This window comes from Pygoscelis adeliae, unplaced genomic scaffold (assembly GCF_000699105.1).
Source record: "Pygoscelis adeliae isolate BGI_AS28 unplaced genomic scaffold, ASM69910v1 Scaffold36, whole genome shotgun sequence".
NCBI lineage: Eukaryota > Metazoa > Chordata > Aves > Sphenisciformes > Spheniscidae > Pygoscelis > Pygoscelis adeliae.
This window is the reverse complement of record NW_008824934.1, coordinates 3,855,207-3,871,964: the sequence shown is the minus strand read 5'-3', so window position 1 is coordinate 3,871,964 and position 16,758 is coordinate 3,855,207. Positions and strand designations below refer to the sequence as shown.

The window sequence follows — 16,758 nt, the reverse complement described above, 5'->3', positions numbered from 1 at the left end:
TGATTTAACGGGCATTCTTTCACGCCTTAAATACTAGACTGAGTTTTAAGTCTTGTTATTAGACTTTCATCATTTTAAAGGTCCCTAAATAGATGATGGGAACTAAATGGCTGTAAACTTACTCGTGTTTAAAAGCCCCATGATGTTATATATCAGAACCACGCAGTTCAAACAAGCTAGGCAAAATGCATTTCTACCAAATAGCATCCTGGGTAAATGGAGGAACAAAATACTAAAAAAATGCTAATAACGTGGTATTCTTGCACAGTATGCTCTCGGCACAGTGGTTGCTGCGACAAAGGCATCTAATGGGCTCCCTCAGCCTGGCGATGAATACGACTTCTACCGAAGCTTCCCTGGCTTCCGGGCATACTGTGAGACACAGGGTGACCGTCTCCTTCACTGGTAAGGATGTGATTGCGTCTCTGGGCCGTTGCTAATAGCTTCCAATCCAAAACAGAAGGTAGCACCCGCGCCCTTCTTTGGAGACTCCAAACTTGCTGTAGATAAAAAGATGTTTTATTTCACATACCTAATTTTAGCTACTTTTCTAGCACTTGAAAGTTTTAAGTAACAAGTTTATAGACAGCCTTTCATAATGATTTGGATAAGAGCTGTGCAGGGAGCAGAGGCTGATATAAAATGCATTAGGCTATCTATTTAAAAAGTTAAGTGGTTCATAAGAAATTAATTCTAACGCTTAATGCTGTGTAGGTGCTTCTTCTATTCACTGCTCACGCGATGTTACCCATAGGTACTGCATTTGATTTCTTTTCAAACTTTGAAGATGTAGAAAGTTGAAGAGAATTGGACGGTTTAGTGTTCAGCATGCCTGCTTTCAAATTGCTAATAGCCGTACTGTTCTCTTGCAAGCATGAGCAAGGTGATGCAATACCATGGCTGCCGTAGCCACATGAAAGATCGCAGCAAAGTGACAGAGCTGGAAGATAAATTTGATATGCTGGTTGACTCCAATGACATCATTCTTGAAAGAGTGGTAAGCAAATTATTTCTGGATGTTGTTTTTATAAACTGTTCAGTTGCCACAATTTTTTTTTTCCACTGCAAGAATTTTAGTAGTAGTGCTTTTACAGTTATGTTTAGTGTTTCCTCAATCTGGTAGTTTTCCTTTTTATTTTAACAACATTTCCAAGTGCTAGGCCAGTGGTCACAGCAGCTAAGGCAGATAGATTATGGCCTAAAAGTAAGGAAGGTAATATGTGACTTGTGAGGAAACTAAATACGGTTTGGTACAAGAACCTCACAACCTCAGAACAGGTCTGTAAATTCACAGAGCTGTTTCTCTGAGGAAACACTTCCTACCCCTGATGTTCAGCATGCTTCTCCCACATTTGTCTGTCTCACGTTGCACAGAATTTGGGGGAAATGGCTGTGGAGGTTATCTACCTGTGTGACTTTCTTTATTCAATCTGACTAGAGTGGCTGAGTACGGTGATTTAACAGGTGTTTGGTTTTCACCTTGCTTTTCTGGAATTTAGGGTATTTTATTGGATGAAGCAGCAGGAGTGAACAAAAACCAGCAACCAGTCCTCCCTGCTGGGTTACAGCCCCCACAGACAATCATTTCCAGCTGGAACCGCAAGGTGAGGCCTCTGCTCTCGGTTTGCTGTGTTTATCTTAGCTTTTTTCCCAGCATCGGCACTACTGATTTTCCAGTGGAGTTGAGTAGTTAAATGTTCCATCACGTTTTTTTACATGTCCTAACTTCCTCTGTTTTCCTTTTCCTATTTATTCAAACTTGATTCTGGATTCTGTGTGCTTTCCATTGCCATTTCAGTTTCATGTACACAACAGCCTTTCTTTTGCTTATTCATATGAATTCAGGATGCCGATTCAGAGAACTTTCATTCTTAGGTGCTGGACTTGCTGCAAAAGAGTGACTCACTTTTGAGTTTGGAGTACAACTTTATTCCTCTGAATATTGGGTCAGGCTGAGTAAAAGAAATTCTGAACATCTGTTAAGTCATGTGAGTTTTACCTGTGGTTTACCTTTTTTTAAATAGGCGGGAGACTCTCACAAGAGAAATCAGTCTGAAACCTTCCGACTGCTTCATGCCAAGAATATCTCTCGACCACAGCTTAAGTTTCGGGAAAAGATTGACAATTCCAACACTCCCTTTGTACCTAAACTTTTTATCAAGCCAAATGCTTTGAAACCTTTGCCTGAAGGTAAGAGGTTTATTTTTTGTTGGGTAACCTATTGAGAGTATTTTACACAAATCTGTCTTCACAGTCTAGAGAAAAAATCATTGACTGTAAGAACAAGTAACAGCGGGAGATGTTGACCATTTAGGTGCAGGAAGCTCTGTGACGCTGTTGTTTATATATGTGCAATGTAAGGGTAGGTCAGCATACAGCATCTTCTTGTTGTATACAGTAAATAATCTGTTCCAAACAGATATTCTGCTGCTTTTCTTTACCACCATTGAACGTGCATGATGTGAGTCACTCTGGCACCAGAAGTGGTCTCGACTAGTCTAGTTGGCTTTACAGATACTTCTTTCTAATTAGTTAGGAGCGCCAGGTGTAAGGTTAGACCTACCTTTACTTTGGGTGCTTTATCAAAGCCGCCGGCGTAACATCCTGTCTCAGCAACATGTCATTCTGCTGCTGCTGATTCATCCTTAGTCTGCACTGATGCAGTTGTACTTCTGGTAGCTGGGAATGATTGAAAGATTTTTCTGAAGATTTTTCAATCTCCTTCCAAGCTCTTGAGCAGAGCCACCTTGCGTCTTGCTTAACAACAGCCTGGTAAAACCTAGTAACTGACTTGTCATTAGAGGTGCAGACAGAAATCTTGCTGACAGCAAAAGCTGCAGGTCTAAATTGTTAAGATTTTTGATGCCTTATGATTTTAATGATATCTTGTGGTGGGTGGAGGGGAGAGAGAAGTAGGCTGAGAACATGTTATGTGTGGGACCCAGTCCAGTTGTTCCATGTTGGTTGTTCAGCCCTCACAAAAAGTGGACGGGAACGAAAGGAGCGCCCTGAAGACTTGGATGTACCAGCTGCTTTGGCAGACTTCATACACCAGCAGAGGACACAGCAAACTGAGCAAGACATGTAAGAAATTAAACTGACAGCAGGGTGCTTGGAGTACCGTTGGTGAACGTGCACTTGTATGGTCCCATTGTGCTGATGCTATTCATGCGTAACAGCTCTGCATGTGTTTGTGTCCGCACACTATGTTGCGTGTGATTTGCTTTAGACATCCGCAGTTATTTTAAACCTAAACCTATGCTTAATAAGAGACAAAATTTCTACTCAGTAGGGAAACTGCCATAGCTCTCAAAGTCTTTGCGCTCTGGCTTCATAAAGATGACTGAAATTTAGCCTGTGCCTGTCTTCCTAATTTCCACAGGTTTGCTCACCCTTACCAGTATGAACTGGAGCATTTTTCTCCACCAGATGGAGTTCTCAAGAAACCAGAACCCCAGGTTGGTGCCCACGTTAATTTAAACTTACTGCAGATGCAGTAAGTTTACAGCCAGCCATAGTTGATGAATTTCAGAATTGAGGGTGGAGGTCAGGGGTGGGAATTGACAGAGAACATACCGTGCCTAATAATTTGCTCTGCCAGATGTACAGGCCCATCAAGGAAACACCCTGTCACTTTATCACCACACTGGATCAGCTGGTAGAACTAAATGAAAATCTTATGAACTGTAAAGAATTTGCCCTGGACTTAGAGGTAATCAAATTCCCTTTTCTGTTTAAAAGTTACACGTGTACTGTTAGTACCTAGGAGACCATTATATTCTTCTAGTCTGTTTTGTAGTCTTCTCTTTCTCCTGCTTCTTGTACTTTTTGACATGAAAAGACAGTTCATGACCCTGACCTGTCAGATGTTATCTAGAAGGTTGAATTAAACTGTGGCAATATTGTAAGTTTTCCAATGCTATTACTGGCTGCACACTTCATACTGAATTTGATCTTCTTTCAATTCATCCCATGTTTTTTATGTCATGTTAGTGACTGCAAAGAGAAAGCTTGCTCATCCAGTTGTCTTTTTCTTTAAGAAGTCCTCTGTTACTTTTTCTTCCTTCATTTGGGGTGCTGTTTGTTTTATAGTATTACTTCTGTAATGGATCCTAGCTTACATCTCTCTTCCATATTTTTCAGCACCATTCCTACAGGAGCTTCTTGGGCTTGACGTGCCTAATGCAGATTTCCACCCGAACAGAAGACTTCATTATTGATACACTGGAATTGCGCAGCGACATGAACATTCTCAACGAGACCTTCACAGACCCTGCAATTGTGAAGGTCAGCTGCCAAATTCACCAGTTCACCACCAGAATTCCTTTTTTTTTCTTTTTTTTTTTTTTTTTCTTCTTCTTAGTTTAAGCTTTGTTATAGTTAAAAGCACACTGTGTGCTCTGTCTTGGTCACTTGGCTCTGCTTTCATTGTAATTTGTTCATGTGCCTGTTTCCTTGATGTAAGTGGGGAGTTACTTGCCAAGTGCACTCATTTAGTAGTTCTGCACTTAACAGAGAGAAAAGAAATCTGGTCCTAGAAACATGAATATGAAACCACAGTGCTGCTAGCCTGGAGTAGAAATGTTCTTCATATCATTCTCAATTTGTTTTGCTCTTCAAGGTCCTTCATGGTGCTGATTCAGATGTGGAATGGCTGCAAAAAGACTTTGGTCTGTACTTGGTGAACATGTTTGATACTCATCAAGCTGCTCGTCTCCTCAATCTTGGCAGACATTCTTTGGACCACTTGCTAAAGCTGTATTGCAATGTAGATGCTGACAAGCAGTACCAGCTGGCTGACTGGAGGATACGGTAAAAACTGACCCCTTAAATGGGCTGGAACTGTAAGGTAGCACTTATCCTTGTTTGTATTGTTAGAGCAGGAGCATGTTTCTAGTTGCAAGCCCCATAGTTGTAGGTTAGTTTCAAAGTGAACGAGCACAGCATTTACCTGGCTGTGCTTTAAGTTCTTTTATGAGTGTTACGCTTTCCCGTAGTTCTTTAGAAAATGTGTTCTTTTGGGAAGATCAGGGAAGATTAAGCAATGAAGAGCTCCTGGAAGCTCACTTCTTAGGAACAGCACTTAACCACTGCAGTATGATGGAGAAAGTCAGTATTTGCTCCTCTAGAGAGCCCCCACAAAAGCATCCAGTCGCCCACACTAGGTAGAGCAGTATGCTGTTGGAGCAATGAGCTTGGCTATGCAGATGGACCCTGCACACCACAGAGATCCCAGGTCTACTTTATGTAGGCTCTGCATACATAAAGTAGAGTTACGAGTTATGACAAATACCATAGCAAGCAGTTCTGCCATCTGACTTAGCTACGTGGCAATCCTGTTGTCCAGCACGTGAACGAGGTGCCATCTGAATTGGAGAGTGCACAGCATGTTACTGCTGTTGCCCAACAAATACTTCAGTAAGGAAACAAAAGAATTTCCTTATTAGTTCTTCGCACATTTTACATGCAGTTTGCCCTAATATGCCTTGCAAGAGGAAAGCGGCAGTTTGGCAGGGCAACTGAAATGTATTAGTGTAACTTTGGCTCTTTTTCTAGCCCTTTGCCAGAAGAAATGATTCAGTATGCCCGTGATGACACTCACTACTTGCTCTACATCTATGATAAAGTGAGGGAGGCGCTGTGGGAGAAAGGGAACGAGCAGCCCACTCAGCTGCAGGTTGTGTGGCAACGCAGCAAGGACATCTGCTTGAAGGTAAAGCTTCACCTGGTTGGATTACCTGGATCAGAATATGGGTTTAGTAGGACAGAAAGTCCTTTGCCTATTCTACGTCTGTTGCATAGGTGCAGGTTTTTTTCCTCTTTGTGTGTCTGAAAACAGCTGTATAAACTCTGACTCAGTTGTGTGCAGTCACTTGTTTCACTACCTAAAATCCTTAAGATTCAGATGCCCTCTTCCTGTTTTTTGAATGCTGGCACTCCTTGGCCTCCTGATGCTTTCAGGTGTGTCTTTCCCAAGAGAGAGGTTACATTTCCAGTTCTACTGGATGTTCCTAGAAGTTCAAAGCCTAGCTGGCTTGCATTATGAGATAATGATATTGTGCCTGTGGAAAACACTGTCTATGAAAGTAGGCCTTGTCTAATGTAGTAAAGCATGAAGATACTGTATGTCTAAAGCTGCTCCTGGAGTTGGTGAGGGTGGTTTTCCCCTAAAAATGGATGAGATGTATGTTTTTCAGGGATAGGCCCTTACCAATAGTTTAGGGTAAAAGCTTCAAGACACATTGTACCTGAGTTTATTCAGTCCCCTCATGTCTGTGTGAGATTCTGTCTGTCCTAGTAAAGCAAGGCAAACTAGAAAGCACAAATCTGATACTGATCATGAGTGTTTCTTTTTTTCCTGTCCAGAAATACATCAAGCCCCTCTTTTCAGATGAATCCTACCTTGAACTCTACAGGAGGCAGAAAAAACATCTCAACACACAGCAGCTAGCAGCATTTAGGTTGCTGTTTGCATGGAGAGATAAGATGGCGCGTCAAGAGGATGAGAGTACAGGGTAGGAACTCTTTTGTTACAGACACTGGCTTAATACGTCAATGAGTCTCTTGGATTCTGCCCCTTTCCTCCCCTCCCCCCCACCCCGGGTGGAACCACTTTGTTACCTGTAGAAATTAGTGTACTACCTCAGGCTGCTTTTTACACAGAAGTCCTGTTAGCAGTAAATTCTTACAGGTATCTAGATCAGCCCTACTTAATTTCTTTTTAAATGATTTCATCTTCTCAGACCTTGTAATTGGGGCAGACTTGTGCACTTTGAAGGTATTTTTAAGAGTTTTTAACATTCTGCTACATTCACACTGCCTCTTTGTGTTGTAGATATGTGCTACCAAATCATATGCTATTGAAGATAGCAGAGGAGCTGCCCAAGTAAGTTTTGTTCACCCCTGAGGAGTCTCATTTGGTTTTAACATCCAGCAAGTCGTTTCCTAGTGTGTAATTACTTCTGCAGTTGGTCCCTTCCTTCCAGCTGTCAATACTGCTTTACTCTGTAGTTCTTCAGTTTGGAAGAGAAATAAATAGCAATACTCTTTCAGAAGCCTCCAAACTTCTTCTGGGATACATCTCTCTCTGATTTTATTCCACTAATAAAACACACTCCTTTGCATTGCTATATGTCACACGTCCCCCCTGAGATTCCTACAGTATTACAGAGCAAGAGAGGGATGAGTTCTCCCATAACATTTATTTGGGGGTTTTTTTCAGTTCCTAAAGGGATTGGCAGGGAGAGTAAGGGGCAGATCCCTTAAAACACCCAATTTATACAACATTTTCCTCAAACACTTGGCACTCATCATCTAACATCCATACTTGAGAATAATAAAAATGCATCTTGAAACACAAGTCCACTGCTGGGCTCAACTTCCATAGATGAATACTGAACAAGGAACAAAATGAAGATGGGGACAGGCAGATAGACCACAGAAAAGGTAAGTGAGAGGAGAGCTGAGTTAATGGTTTCTCCTTGTCTGCACACACCTGGTACAGAAGAATTTTTCACCACAGAAAATAAACTCTGGCAGATTAATCTGACTTGTCTTATTCTGTCACAGTCAGGACCATGCTTATATCTGGTTGCACGTCCTTTGAATGCAAATGCCTAACATATCGGCCATAAATATAGCACACTGAATTTTTCTCATCTCTCTTTAGAGAACCCCAGGGCATCATTGCTTGCTGTAATCCAGTCCCACCACTAGTTCGCCAGCAGATTAATGAATTGCATCTTCTCATTCAGCAGGCCCGGGAGATGCTTCTTCTCAAGGTAGGAGTAGCTTGTACCGCGCAAGAGACTCATCACTTTCTTTCTATAAGCCAGGGACTGGAGCTAAATGATGACCTATGATGATGTGTATGCTGAAGTTTGCTTTTTGAACACTGTGAATATAGTGTTCTGTAGTAGAGCTGAAAGGTATATTGCAACTGCTTGCCTGTCTGTTGTCTGCTCTGTACTGTCTTACACACAGTGTAGTTTCCTGGAGAACTAGAGCAGTAAAACAACAGACACTACCTGAACAGGGGGCAGTTGTCTGTCTTCCATTGCACATCATGTTTGCCTGTGTGAGGAAGAACTGGACCTTGTGGAATTTGTTGGCCATGTAAATGGATTCATAAATCTTTTACAGCTATGGTGAAGTGAAAAAAAGCCCTAGGTGTAAGAGGTTCATTAGTTAAAATACATTGTCAGCATGTTGATATTAATACAGTCTTCCTCCTTTAGTGAAACAAAACCATTTGTGAGCGTGAATGCATCCTTTCTGTGTGATGTGTTTAAATGTATCCATATGCAAACACTGCAGGAGAAGAAGAAAGAATGTAATTTTATTAACCTGCTAGCTTGTAATAAATGTGTTGAAAACATTGATAAGGAGCTCAACCTAGAAGAAATAGGGGAGGTGCATTTAAGTGACTTGCCTTTCTCTCCCATTCTAGTCGGAGATTGCTTTGGTAGTCAAGAAGAGAGCACCTCTATCCAACCCTGAGGTACTGTTTACATAATATTTGTTACCGAATGTCTTAAGCCTTAAACTCAGAAACAAATGTAGCAAAATTCTAGCTTCTAGTTTATTCTCATCCATTTTACAGGTCTCTCTGCTTTAGCTTAATGTTGCTTTTCTGTGCTAGACTCATAACATCACCAGCTGTGAATTGGTATGTTACAAGCCACTGTAATAGCAGCACTTAAGGCTTCATCAGCAAACACTCTAGCTGCTGGACAGTTTCATGTGTGTTAGTCTATATTGACTGATCTGTAAGAAGAGAAGTTTCAGATGAGTTTCTAAGGCTGACTCATTTACTCTCCTTGTGCTGTGTTACCGGCAAGTAAAGCATCTCCATTAGCCAGCGGGTGTTTGCACATATATCCTTTTGATGCCAGATGCAATGTGCTCTGGCAGGTGAGCTATATTAAGAATATTCAGTCTCTGAATTTCACCCTTTTATTTGAATTTTCATTAATGTGTCTCTGCAATATGTGAAAACACATACAGATTCACAGAGTAGTGTATTAATGGTGTTTGTAATTTGAATCTCTGTGCAGAGGCTGGAGAATACCTTCTTTGGACCACACGACAGTTCCCGGATTCCTATGGATGATTTTCAGAACAACTCTGCCTTGGGTAATTTGGACCTAACCTAAAAACTGTGCTAATAATGACATGATGTGGCTTTGACATGGGGAAATAAGCAGCCCTGAAGAAACTTTCAGTGAAATCTTATTGCACAAAAGAGCAGTAAAATATACAAGTATTTAATAAAAATTTTGTCTCCTTTTCATGTAGAGCCTGCACCAATTTTGGAACATGGTTGTCTCTTTTCAGACAGTGAGAGGACAGCGAATATTCAGGGTGTTCAGCCAGAGTCAACATGTCTTGTTGCTACTGCCACTGTCAGCATATTCAGTGTAAGCAACGTGTTTGTGATAGTGTCAGTATTTAAGTATTAGAAAACATACTTAATAATCTGATCAAACTGTGTGAAAGCGTTGCGAGAAATAGTAAGGTGGGACATGCATGGAAATGATACTGGCTTCCTGTCAAGCATATGGCATAACCAAGACAACTAGGTTAGGAAGCCAGCAAGTTAATTACATCTCTCTGGAGGGTTACTGCCATCAGTGGAGCTTCAGATAGAGTGAGAAATAACGTGCATGAAATGGCAGTAGCCAAAACCAAAAATTATTAATGTTTCGATTTCTTTTTTTTTCTTTTTTTTTTTTTTTAAGGAATGTGATGAAGATGAAGGAAATGAGAAGGCTTTAACCACTGCACAGCAGAAAGCTCAGCGTATAATGGAGTCCTTTGAAAATCCATTTAGAATGGTAAAAGCTCCCAATACATACTTGTAGTGGGACTCATAAACTACCTAGTGCAGAGGATGCTCTGAGCTGTTTTTTCAGGCACATCTGAAAGAGCTTGATATATAGCGTCAGCTGCTGCTCTCTTACTGGAATCAGGAGATTGTCCTTCTTGCAAAGCATGCATGTGTGGACTTGTTTTCAAAACACATTGAAACACCTCTTAGATATATGTCTTTCTACATAGTAAAGAGACCTCTCACTGGTTTTTTTTTTAGTCAAGTTTGAGGTTTTTTTAATTTGCATCACATTTTCATATATACTTTATAGCTAGAGTTAGTGAACTGATTTTACTCTTCTTAATGAATCAGAAGAACAATAGAATACTTTCTTATAGATTTGGAGAGGCAAATTACTAGTAAATAATATCAAAACAACTTTTTCTGGTGTGTGGTTGGGGGTTGGTTTTTTGGGGTTTTTTTGTTTGGTTTTTCTTTAATGTTTTCTCTTGGCCACAGCTGTGGTAACTTTTCTGTTTCCAAAACGTGATCTATCTGTAGAATGTTTCTTACATATTAACTTTTTGATTTGGAACATTTTAGGTAGCATTTTAGCAGTGAGCTAAATGTCAAGTGCTGTGTTTAAAGCAAAATGTTTTTTTCCTCTCTACAGTACCTACCTTCAGAACAGAATCCTGCCTATGTCTCACAAGCTGCAAAGTTTGACCCGTCATCAAAAATTTATGAAGTAAGACTCATGCTAAAATTTCCTGCCAAGTAGTACAAAAGAAACAAATAAGTAGATGGTTTTCCTTTGGGAACCTCAGCAATATAGGAATCTTTTTTTTCTCCTTGGATTCTCCTTAGAAAAAGAATCTAAATTTTGAGAAACTTGACATGTTTCTGAATCTGTAGTTCATTGTTTCTGTAGCATTCGTATCCTTTGAAGAACCAGGGATTGGAGACATTCCACTGTATATTGCCTGTCTGTCAAAGCTACAAACTACTACTGAAGTCTGTATCTGCCTTTGTTCTCATGGCTTGTTTGTAGGTCAGAACTTTTAAGGCACATGGTTTTACTTTACCTGGTGCAGCAGATCTTAATCTCTTTTACAAACCAATTTGATCTTTTGTACTCTTAATGAAGACCAGCATGTGGTAGCAAGTTTATAAACTCCCTTTTGCCATAAAACTTCAAAGAAAGTGATGCCAGGTAATTTTTTTCACTGCAGATCAGCAATCGATGGAAGTTGATGAGTCAGACACAAGTACAGAAGGAGTCCAAGGATGGAACCAAAAAGAAAGCAGCCCAGCAGTCAGGTACAGCCATTCTTCCCTTCCTCAATGTGTTGGCCAGCATGCTTTTCCCAATGCGGATACGTTGTTTCCCAGTTATAAGAAAACCTTAGATGGTGGATTTCCTGATGGATGAGATTGTTTGACAAAGATTGTACTCTGTTTAGTTTGAGACTTGCTACAAGCTGGTTTGCTTGTTTTTTACAAGCTCCTGGGTGACTTAATCCTGCTTTTTACAGTAACGCTTCTTTGTTTCCATAGCTGCTCGTGACCAGGCACAGAAGGTGTATAAAGAGGCAACAGAAAATATTGTGTCAGTTCGTCAGCAAGCTATGGTATGTCATTGAATTCCCTACTTCCAGCCTTTGCCCCTTTTGACCTTTACAACATAGTTCAGAATGAAACCCTGAGCCCTATGACTCTGAAATACCTGAATGACAGCGTTTTGGTAGCAGTCTTTCTGTGGTTCTGCCCTGTGTGTAGCAACAGGCCCCTAGCAACCCTGCTGTGCAAATCCTCGCATCCCTCCATATCTTCAGTAGGGAATGTTTTCCACTGCTGCATCTCTCTGCTCCTCACTTGCCTCGGTTCCCCCAAATCTCCCTGTGGGGCCACAGCAGATTGCAGCCTCTAGTATCGTGTGAAACGACAACTTGGCTTTTCATCTGAAAAGTCCCTGCTGTGAAGAAAGAAAAAAAGCAGTTTTGGCCCAAAGAAGAACACAGCGCTTTCCCCCCACACTATTATTACCACAGGCAATAGTTGTCACTGGGGCCTAGGTCTATTGGGCAGTTCATCTGCACGCTGGTGTTCGTGCCTACACAGAGATGTTTCATTCTCCTCTCCTGAGCTTGTCCTTGTTTCTATTCTGTGGGTTGTTTAACAGCAGGAACAAGCTACTAAGAAGAGGGAGAGAGTCATGAGTGAAACAGGAACAGAGTTGCCAAAACAAGAGAAGAAACGGCCAAAAGCCTCCCAGCAACCAGAGGAGCTGGAAGCACCGAAGCAGTTTACCCCCTTTGATTACAGCAAGTCCAACTTCAAAGTGTTTGCGGGTAAGATCTGGATCTCTTGCTGCTTGAGTGCTGTAGGCTGTGGAAAACGTTGCCAGCTGAGCCCTGAGAAGGCTGTGTGTGAATATAGGTGCCAAGGCAGTACAAACTGTTATAATGCACTTACCTTACAGTGGGGAAATACTAAAAGAAATTAAGTTGGGGAATGTACAGTTTAGCATCCCTTTTCTGGTTTGGAAACAAAATCCTGAAACCGTCGGCCAAGGGGATTGTGAATTCATATTTTGCTTCTTTTCTCTGTAGAAAAAGTCGTCTGTTTAATTGGACCACAGGAACTAGGAGGCAAAGGAGATTTGACTCCTTTGTAACAAGTATCTATTGGAAAGCATCTCCTGCCCTTAAGAGACTGCTGTGGGTTTTAGCATGTGGGAGACTGCAGTGAAACCTTACTATCGGAGGAACACCGTGGAATGTACTGTTCTTTCTGGAAAATTTTAGTGACAGCTTCTCTCCTCTCTCCCTTAGGAAGCAGCAAATCGAAGCAGTCGCCGCAATTTGATCCTGCCAAGCAAGCTTATGCAGGCAAGGTACAGGCATGTCATGAAAGAAGGAACAGAAATGTTGATGATAGCATGTACCCAGCTGGGGACTCGCTGGGGAAGGCAGATGACTTTTTCTGGCTCTGCAGAATGTTCCCTAACAGCGCTTGGTACCAAGGTGCAGCTTCCAACCATGAGGTCATACTTTGTATTATAACCTCTTCCCGTTCAGGAAGAGCTTTTTTGGGGCCCCTCAGACCCTCTTGTTGTTTCCCACCTCTTCATACATTGTTCACACCTGCACCCCCATGTATGCTCCCACATACATCACGTGACACTTAGACCACAGCACACCACCACAAATTCCTAATACCAAATTCAAGGCACTCTCAAAAATCTCAAAGTCAGTCCAGTTATTCCAGGCCGTGGCACGTTTGCGTGTTGCCCACATTCTCCACCAAGTACCGTCATTAGGAAAACAGTCTCAGCTCAGAGAATTTTTACTTAATTTATTGCTAATTGAGATTGAGAGATTGAAGAGAAGAAAGAAAATATAAACAATCAAATACGTACTTGGGGAAACCTGTGACTAGCACAGGGCAGTTCCTGTGTCGTCGTCGTCCCCCACCCGAGGTCACCCCTGCAAACCTGGGTTACCTAAACCCCACCATGTATACCCTACATAGTGCTCATGCGTGGAGCATTTGGGTGCTGATGCGTGACGTCCGTGAGCATTCAGGCATGAAGTAATAGGGTGCCCATGCATGAACTCATTGAGTGCTCAAGCGTTAAGTTCTGAAGCTCATTTCTTGCATTTCAGCCTCTTTCCTGTGCATTCTACCTTTCTGCATGTTTAACTGGAGGGTAAATGGTACCAGGGAGCATCTTAGATATTCATTAAAAATCATATTTTAGAACCTGAACAAGTTTATGCCTAATAGTGTAGGAAACAGTTTCCTGTGCAATCCCTTTTCTGTGTCAGCTGAAACTTGTTTCAGGAGAAAAAAAGAAACCGACTGGTGAATTTGGGACAACCTGTACAGATCTTTCCATCTAGATGGGTAAGATTTGTTGTCAGTGGGGTATTGTGCCTCACGTGTCAAGGTTAGACCATAGAACAGCACTTACTCAGATGCATTCAGCAGTTATGCATGTAAAGAAGTCCTAAAACATAAAAGATAACAGTGTAAATGAGCAGTGTTCCTTGAAGTTGGAGGGACCTGACAGCACATGAATCTCATGGAATATACTGTATTTGGCAGCTACCTCACTGTGGTGGTGTTTTGGTGGTTTTTTTTTCTTCTGTGCAGAAATTTGCTGGAGCTAACAAACTTCAACAATCTGGAAACCGAAGCATGTCCTACCTGGCAGGGAAAGCTGATAGGTATGTTGTCAGCCTGCTGTCCTCCCGCAGTGGTGGAGTGTTTACACGCCTGTGCCCCGGAGCTATGGGCAAAGCATAGCTATTGTCCTCTATTGCTGTGGGAGCTTAAGCACATGTTTAATGGGAAGAGGTTGCGTAACACCTACTCACGTTCATTTCACAGCTTGACGTTCATTTCACAGCTTGACGTCAGTTTAAAGGAAAAAAGGGGGGAAAAAAAGCTTAGGATTAATGCAATCAAAGACAATTCTGGGTGGAAGGTTTGAAAAGCTGAGGTAAAAGTTTGTGTTAATAGATGTGGGAGTTGCTTTCTTTGGCCACAAAGATAGGTGGAGGTGGGAAGAAGGGTTTGCCCAGCTTGGGAGGAAGATAAATAACAGTACTGCCAAATACGAACATTCTTATTCTGTATTTTAGATACTTAACATGTAGCTTGGGAGGCTTGATCCTTGTGTATTGTTTAGTCATAAAAGAGCAACAGTACATAAGGGCAGCATTAGAGGGAGAAAGGTTCTGTCTGCATCATGACCCTTTCTCAACAGAATCATTGTAACCTATCGCAGGTTTTCAATCCTGAGTGAATTTAGAGCAAGAGTTAAAGTCTTTCTGTAACTGTCTTTTGCAGGGGATCCAGGCACCACTGGCCAAAGAGATAGTCCTTGTTACAGGACCTGCGGGAGTTGCTGCTGAACGAAACAATAGTCAGAAGTGTTGTCACCATGGGAAGGCAAATACCAGTCACGGAGCAGTTTTTGTACAGAAAAGTTTTTAAACCCATTAAAATCCTTTTTTTCCAAAAGGAAAAACATCTTAATTGATTTCACTTTTATTATATTCACATTGTTTTTTTTCTCATTATACTCACAATGTTGCTTTGTTTCTAATTTTGAAAGTTTATCCTGTGTCCTCAAACACAGTTAGGCTAAACTTGTCACTTTTTGGAGTTACTTGAAGTCCAGAACCAGCATGTTAGTGGAGTATGAGAGGAATCTCTTGGCATCTCTAAAGCCAGCACAAAAATAATAGAGAGATTCAGTAGATGTGACTCAAACCCCAGCGGTCCAGAGGAGGAAGTAAGGCCAGGCTGCCTTTTGTGTTAGACCTTGCTTACAAATTGAACTACGCAGCTCATCTCTTACGAGACAAGGTAATATGAAAAATGAGTGTGTTTACTGGGTAGTGTTTGTGTATTTTTAAGCAAAGATTTTAAGGGAAAAAAAGAGTTAGGGTACTTTTTGGATCAGAGACCAGTGGTTTCACCATAAAGTTATAGAGTGAAAGCAATAGCATTAGGTAGAAGGTAAAAACCACAGGGCACTATTGGGTTGGGGAAAGCCAGCGAGGTTCTGTGCTGCAGCTGAATCTCAGTACAGCTATACTAACACTTCATAGTTTTAAATACCCACAGTGAGTTATCCTGAAGTCTTTGTAGACAGAGTATCAGCCCATGGTTTGATGGATGGATGGCAGAGCTTACTCTAAATGCTGACAACTGAAGGCTGGTAATGCTGCTGCGAAAGAGGTAAGCAACACCACAGTTTACAGTCGGGACTGCCGAAGGGTAGGGCTGATGTGACTTTGCTCGAAGCCACATTAAATCAGTGGCAGAGCTGCTTCCTGGGTTCCTGGTCGCTACGCTGAGCAATGGATCTTGCTCCCTTTCCCAAAGGCCTTGTCTTTACTCTGTGGTTTCCTTTTCTGACTAAGGATTTTCCATTTCATGCTCACCTGTTTTGGCAATGACAGAATTTACTTCTCTGACTGCTAGGCTAGGTGCAAGGACCGAGCAGGTAGTGGTAAAAACTTCCCTCTCTGTTCCTAACCCGAGGGCTTTATTTTACAAAGACTGTGAGGAGGTTTGGGATTCTGTTTGTTTGTTTGTTTTCAATCTTTTCCCATATTTCTGGGGAGTGGAAGGAACAGACGGGAGGGTTTTTCCTCCTTAGGTATCTTTGTATGAACAGTGCTGACCGAGCAGCATCGTGACGGTAGACCAGAGTCTCTTTCCGCTCATAAAACCTGCTTGCATGGCTGAATGTCGGAGAGTGTTTTTGAAAAGAGGCAGTGAAATAGCAGTCGCCTCTAAGTGCGTTTGCAGGGGCTGCCAATTCCCCTTCTTGTCCGCTTTACCAGTTCTGATGTTTCTGTAACCTGAAGAACGAGTAACTCTTAGCAAAAGCCCCATTGGCTGCAGAGATACTGAAATTCCTGTCGTTTCTTTAAGTCCTCTACTTAAAATTCTACACAAGGTGCATATCAAGGATGGTTTTAATTTTGGTGGTCTTCTGTTTTCCCTTTACAAGTTGCGGCTTACTGCCCTAATTTTGAAACTGCCTTTTGTGGAAGCGACTAGCAAATCCATGCATGCTTTGTTCACCTGGTTGCACCTATGAATCTGGTGAAGTTGCAGCACCGGAATCCCGTAATCTAAGACTATTTTGCCTTCAACGGCTAGCAGCCGTTCAAGATCTTTGCCTAACCTGGCTGGAGAGCTACTCTTGGTGCGCCCTTGGTGAATTTCTCCCAAAGCCTGCTCTTCGCAGCGCGCACCGCGTTTTGTAACGGTTCCGAGCGCACGCCGGGGCACACGAACACGAGGGAGGAATCTGCTTTCATAACGTCTAACCCTTGAAACATCCCAGCGAGACTTCTTTTTCCGAAAGTCGTTAGCCGCTCGCGTTCCTGCAGGCGGCGGAGCTCTGCCGAGGGCTCGGC

At 42.0% G+C, this 16,758-nt stretch overlaps 2 protein-coding genes across 2 annotated transcripts in view; both read left to right on the top strand.

Annotated features, from left to right (window-relative positions):
- EXOSC10 (exosome component 10) overlaps positions 1–14,857 on the top strand; it is a 15,025-nt gene extending 168 nt beyond the window's left edge. Inside the window, exons 2-25 of the mRNA XM_009325281.1 lie at positions 269–405; positions 874–997; positions 1,500–1,604; positions 2,025–2,190; positions 2,973–3,084; positions 3,383–3,458; positions 3,602–3,712; positions 4,144–4,287; positions 4,622–4,812; positions 5,557–5,713; positions 6,367–6,515; positions 6,836–6,886; positions 7,670–7,781; positions 8,450–8,500; positions 9,057–9,135; positions 9,298–9,419; positions 9,741–9,836; positions 10,485–10,559; positions 11,044–11,131; positions 11,369–11,442; positions 11,994–12,162; positions 12,646–12,707; positions 13,970–14,043; positions 14,669–14,857. Coding sequence (XP_009323556.1) covers positions 269–405; positions 874–997; positions 1,500–1,604; positions 2,025–2,190; positions 2,973–3,084; positions 3,383–3,458; positions 3,602–3,712; positions 4,144–4,287; positions 4,622–4,812; positions 5,557–5,713; positions 6,367–6,515; positions 6,836–6,886; positions 7,670–7,781; positions 8,450–8,500; positions 9,057–9,135; positions 9,298–9,419; positions 9,741–9,836; positions 10,485–10,559; positions 11,044–11,131; positions 11,369–11,442; positions 11,994–12,162; positions 12,646–12,707; positions 13,970–14,043; positions 14,669–14,699 — 2,556 coding nt within the window. The 3' untranslated portion in view covers positions 14,700–14,857. The remainder of the gene's footprint in view (positions 1–268; positions 406–873; positions 998–1,499; positions 1,605–2,024; positions 2,191–2,972; positions 3,085–3,382; positions 3,459–3,601; positions 3,713–4,143; positions 4,288–4,621; positions 4,813–5,556; positions 5,714–6,366; positions 6,516–6,835; positions 6,887–7,669; positions 7,782–8,449; positions 8,501–9,056; positions 9,136–9,297; positions 9,420–9,740; positions 9,837–10,484; positions 10,560–11,043; positions 11,132–11,368; positions 11,443–11,993; positions 12,163–12,645; positions 12,708–13,969; positions 14,044–14,668) is intronic.
- Positions 14,858–16,432: 1,575 nt separating this feature from the next.
- The window catches only part of SRM (spermidine synthase), a 6,855-nt gene continuing 6,529 nt past the window's right edge, over positions 16,433–16,758 (top strand). The window contains exon 1 of the mRNA XM_009325280.1: positions 16,433–16,465. Coding sequence (XP_009323555.1) covers positions 16,433–16,465 — 33 coding nt within the window. The remainder of the gene's footprint in view (positions 16,466–16,758) is intronic.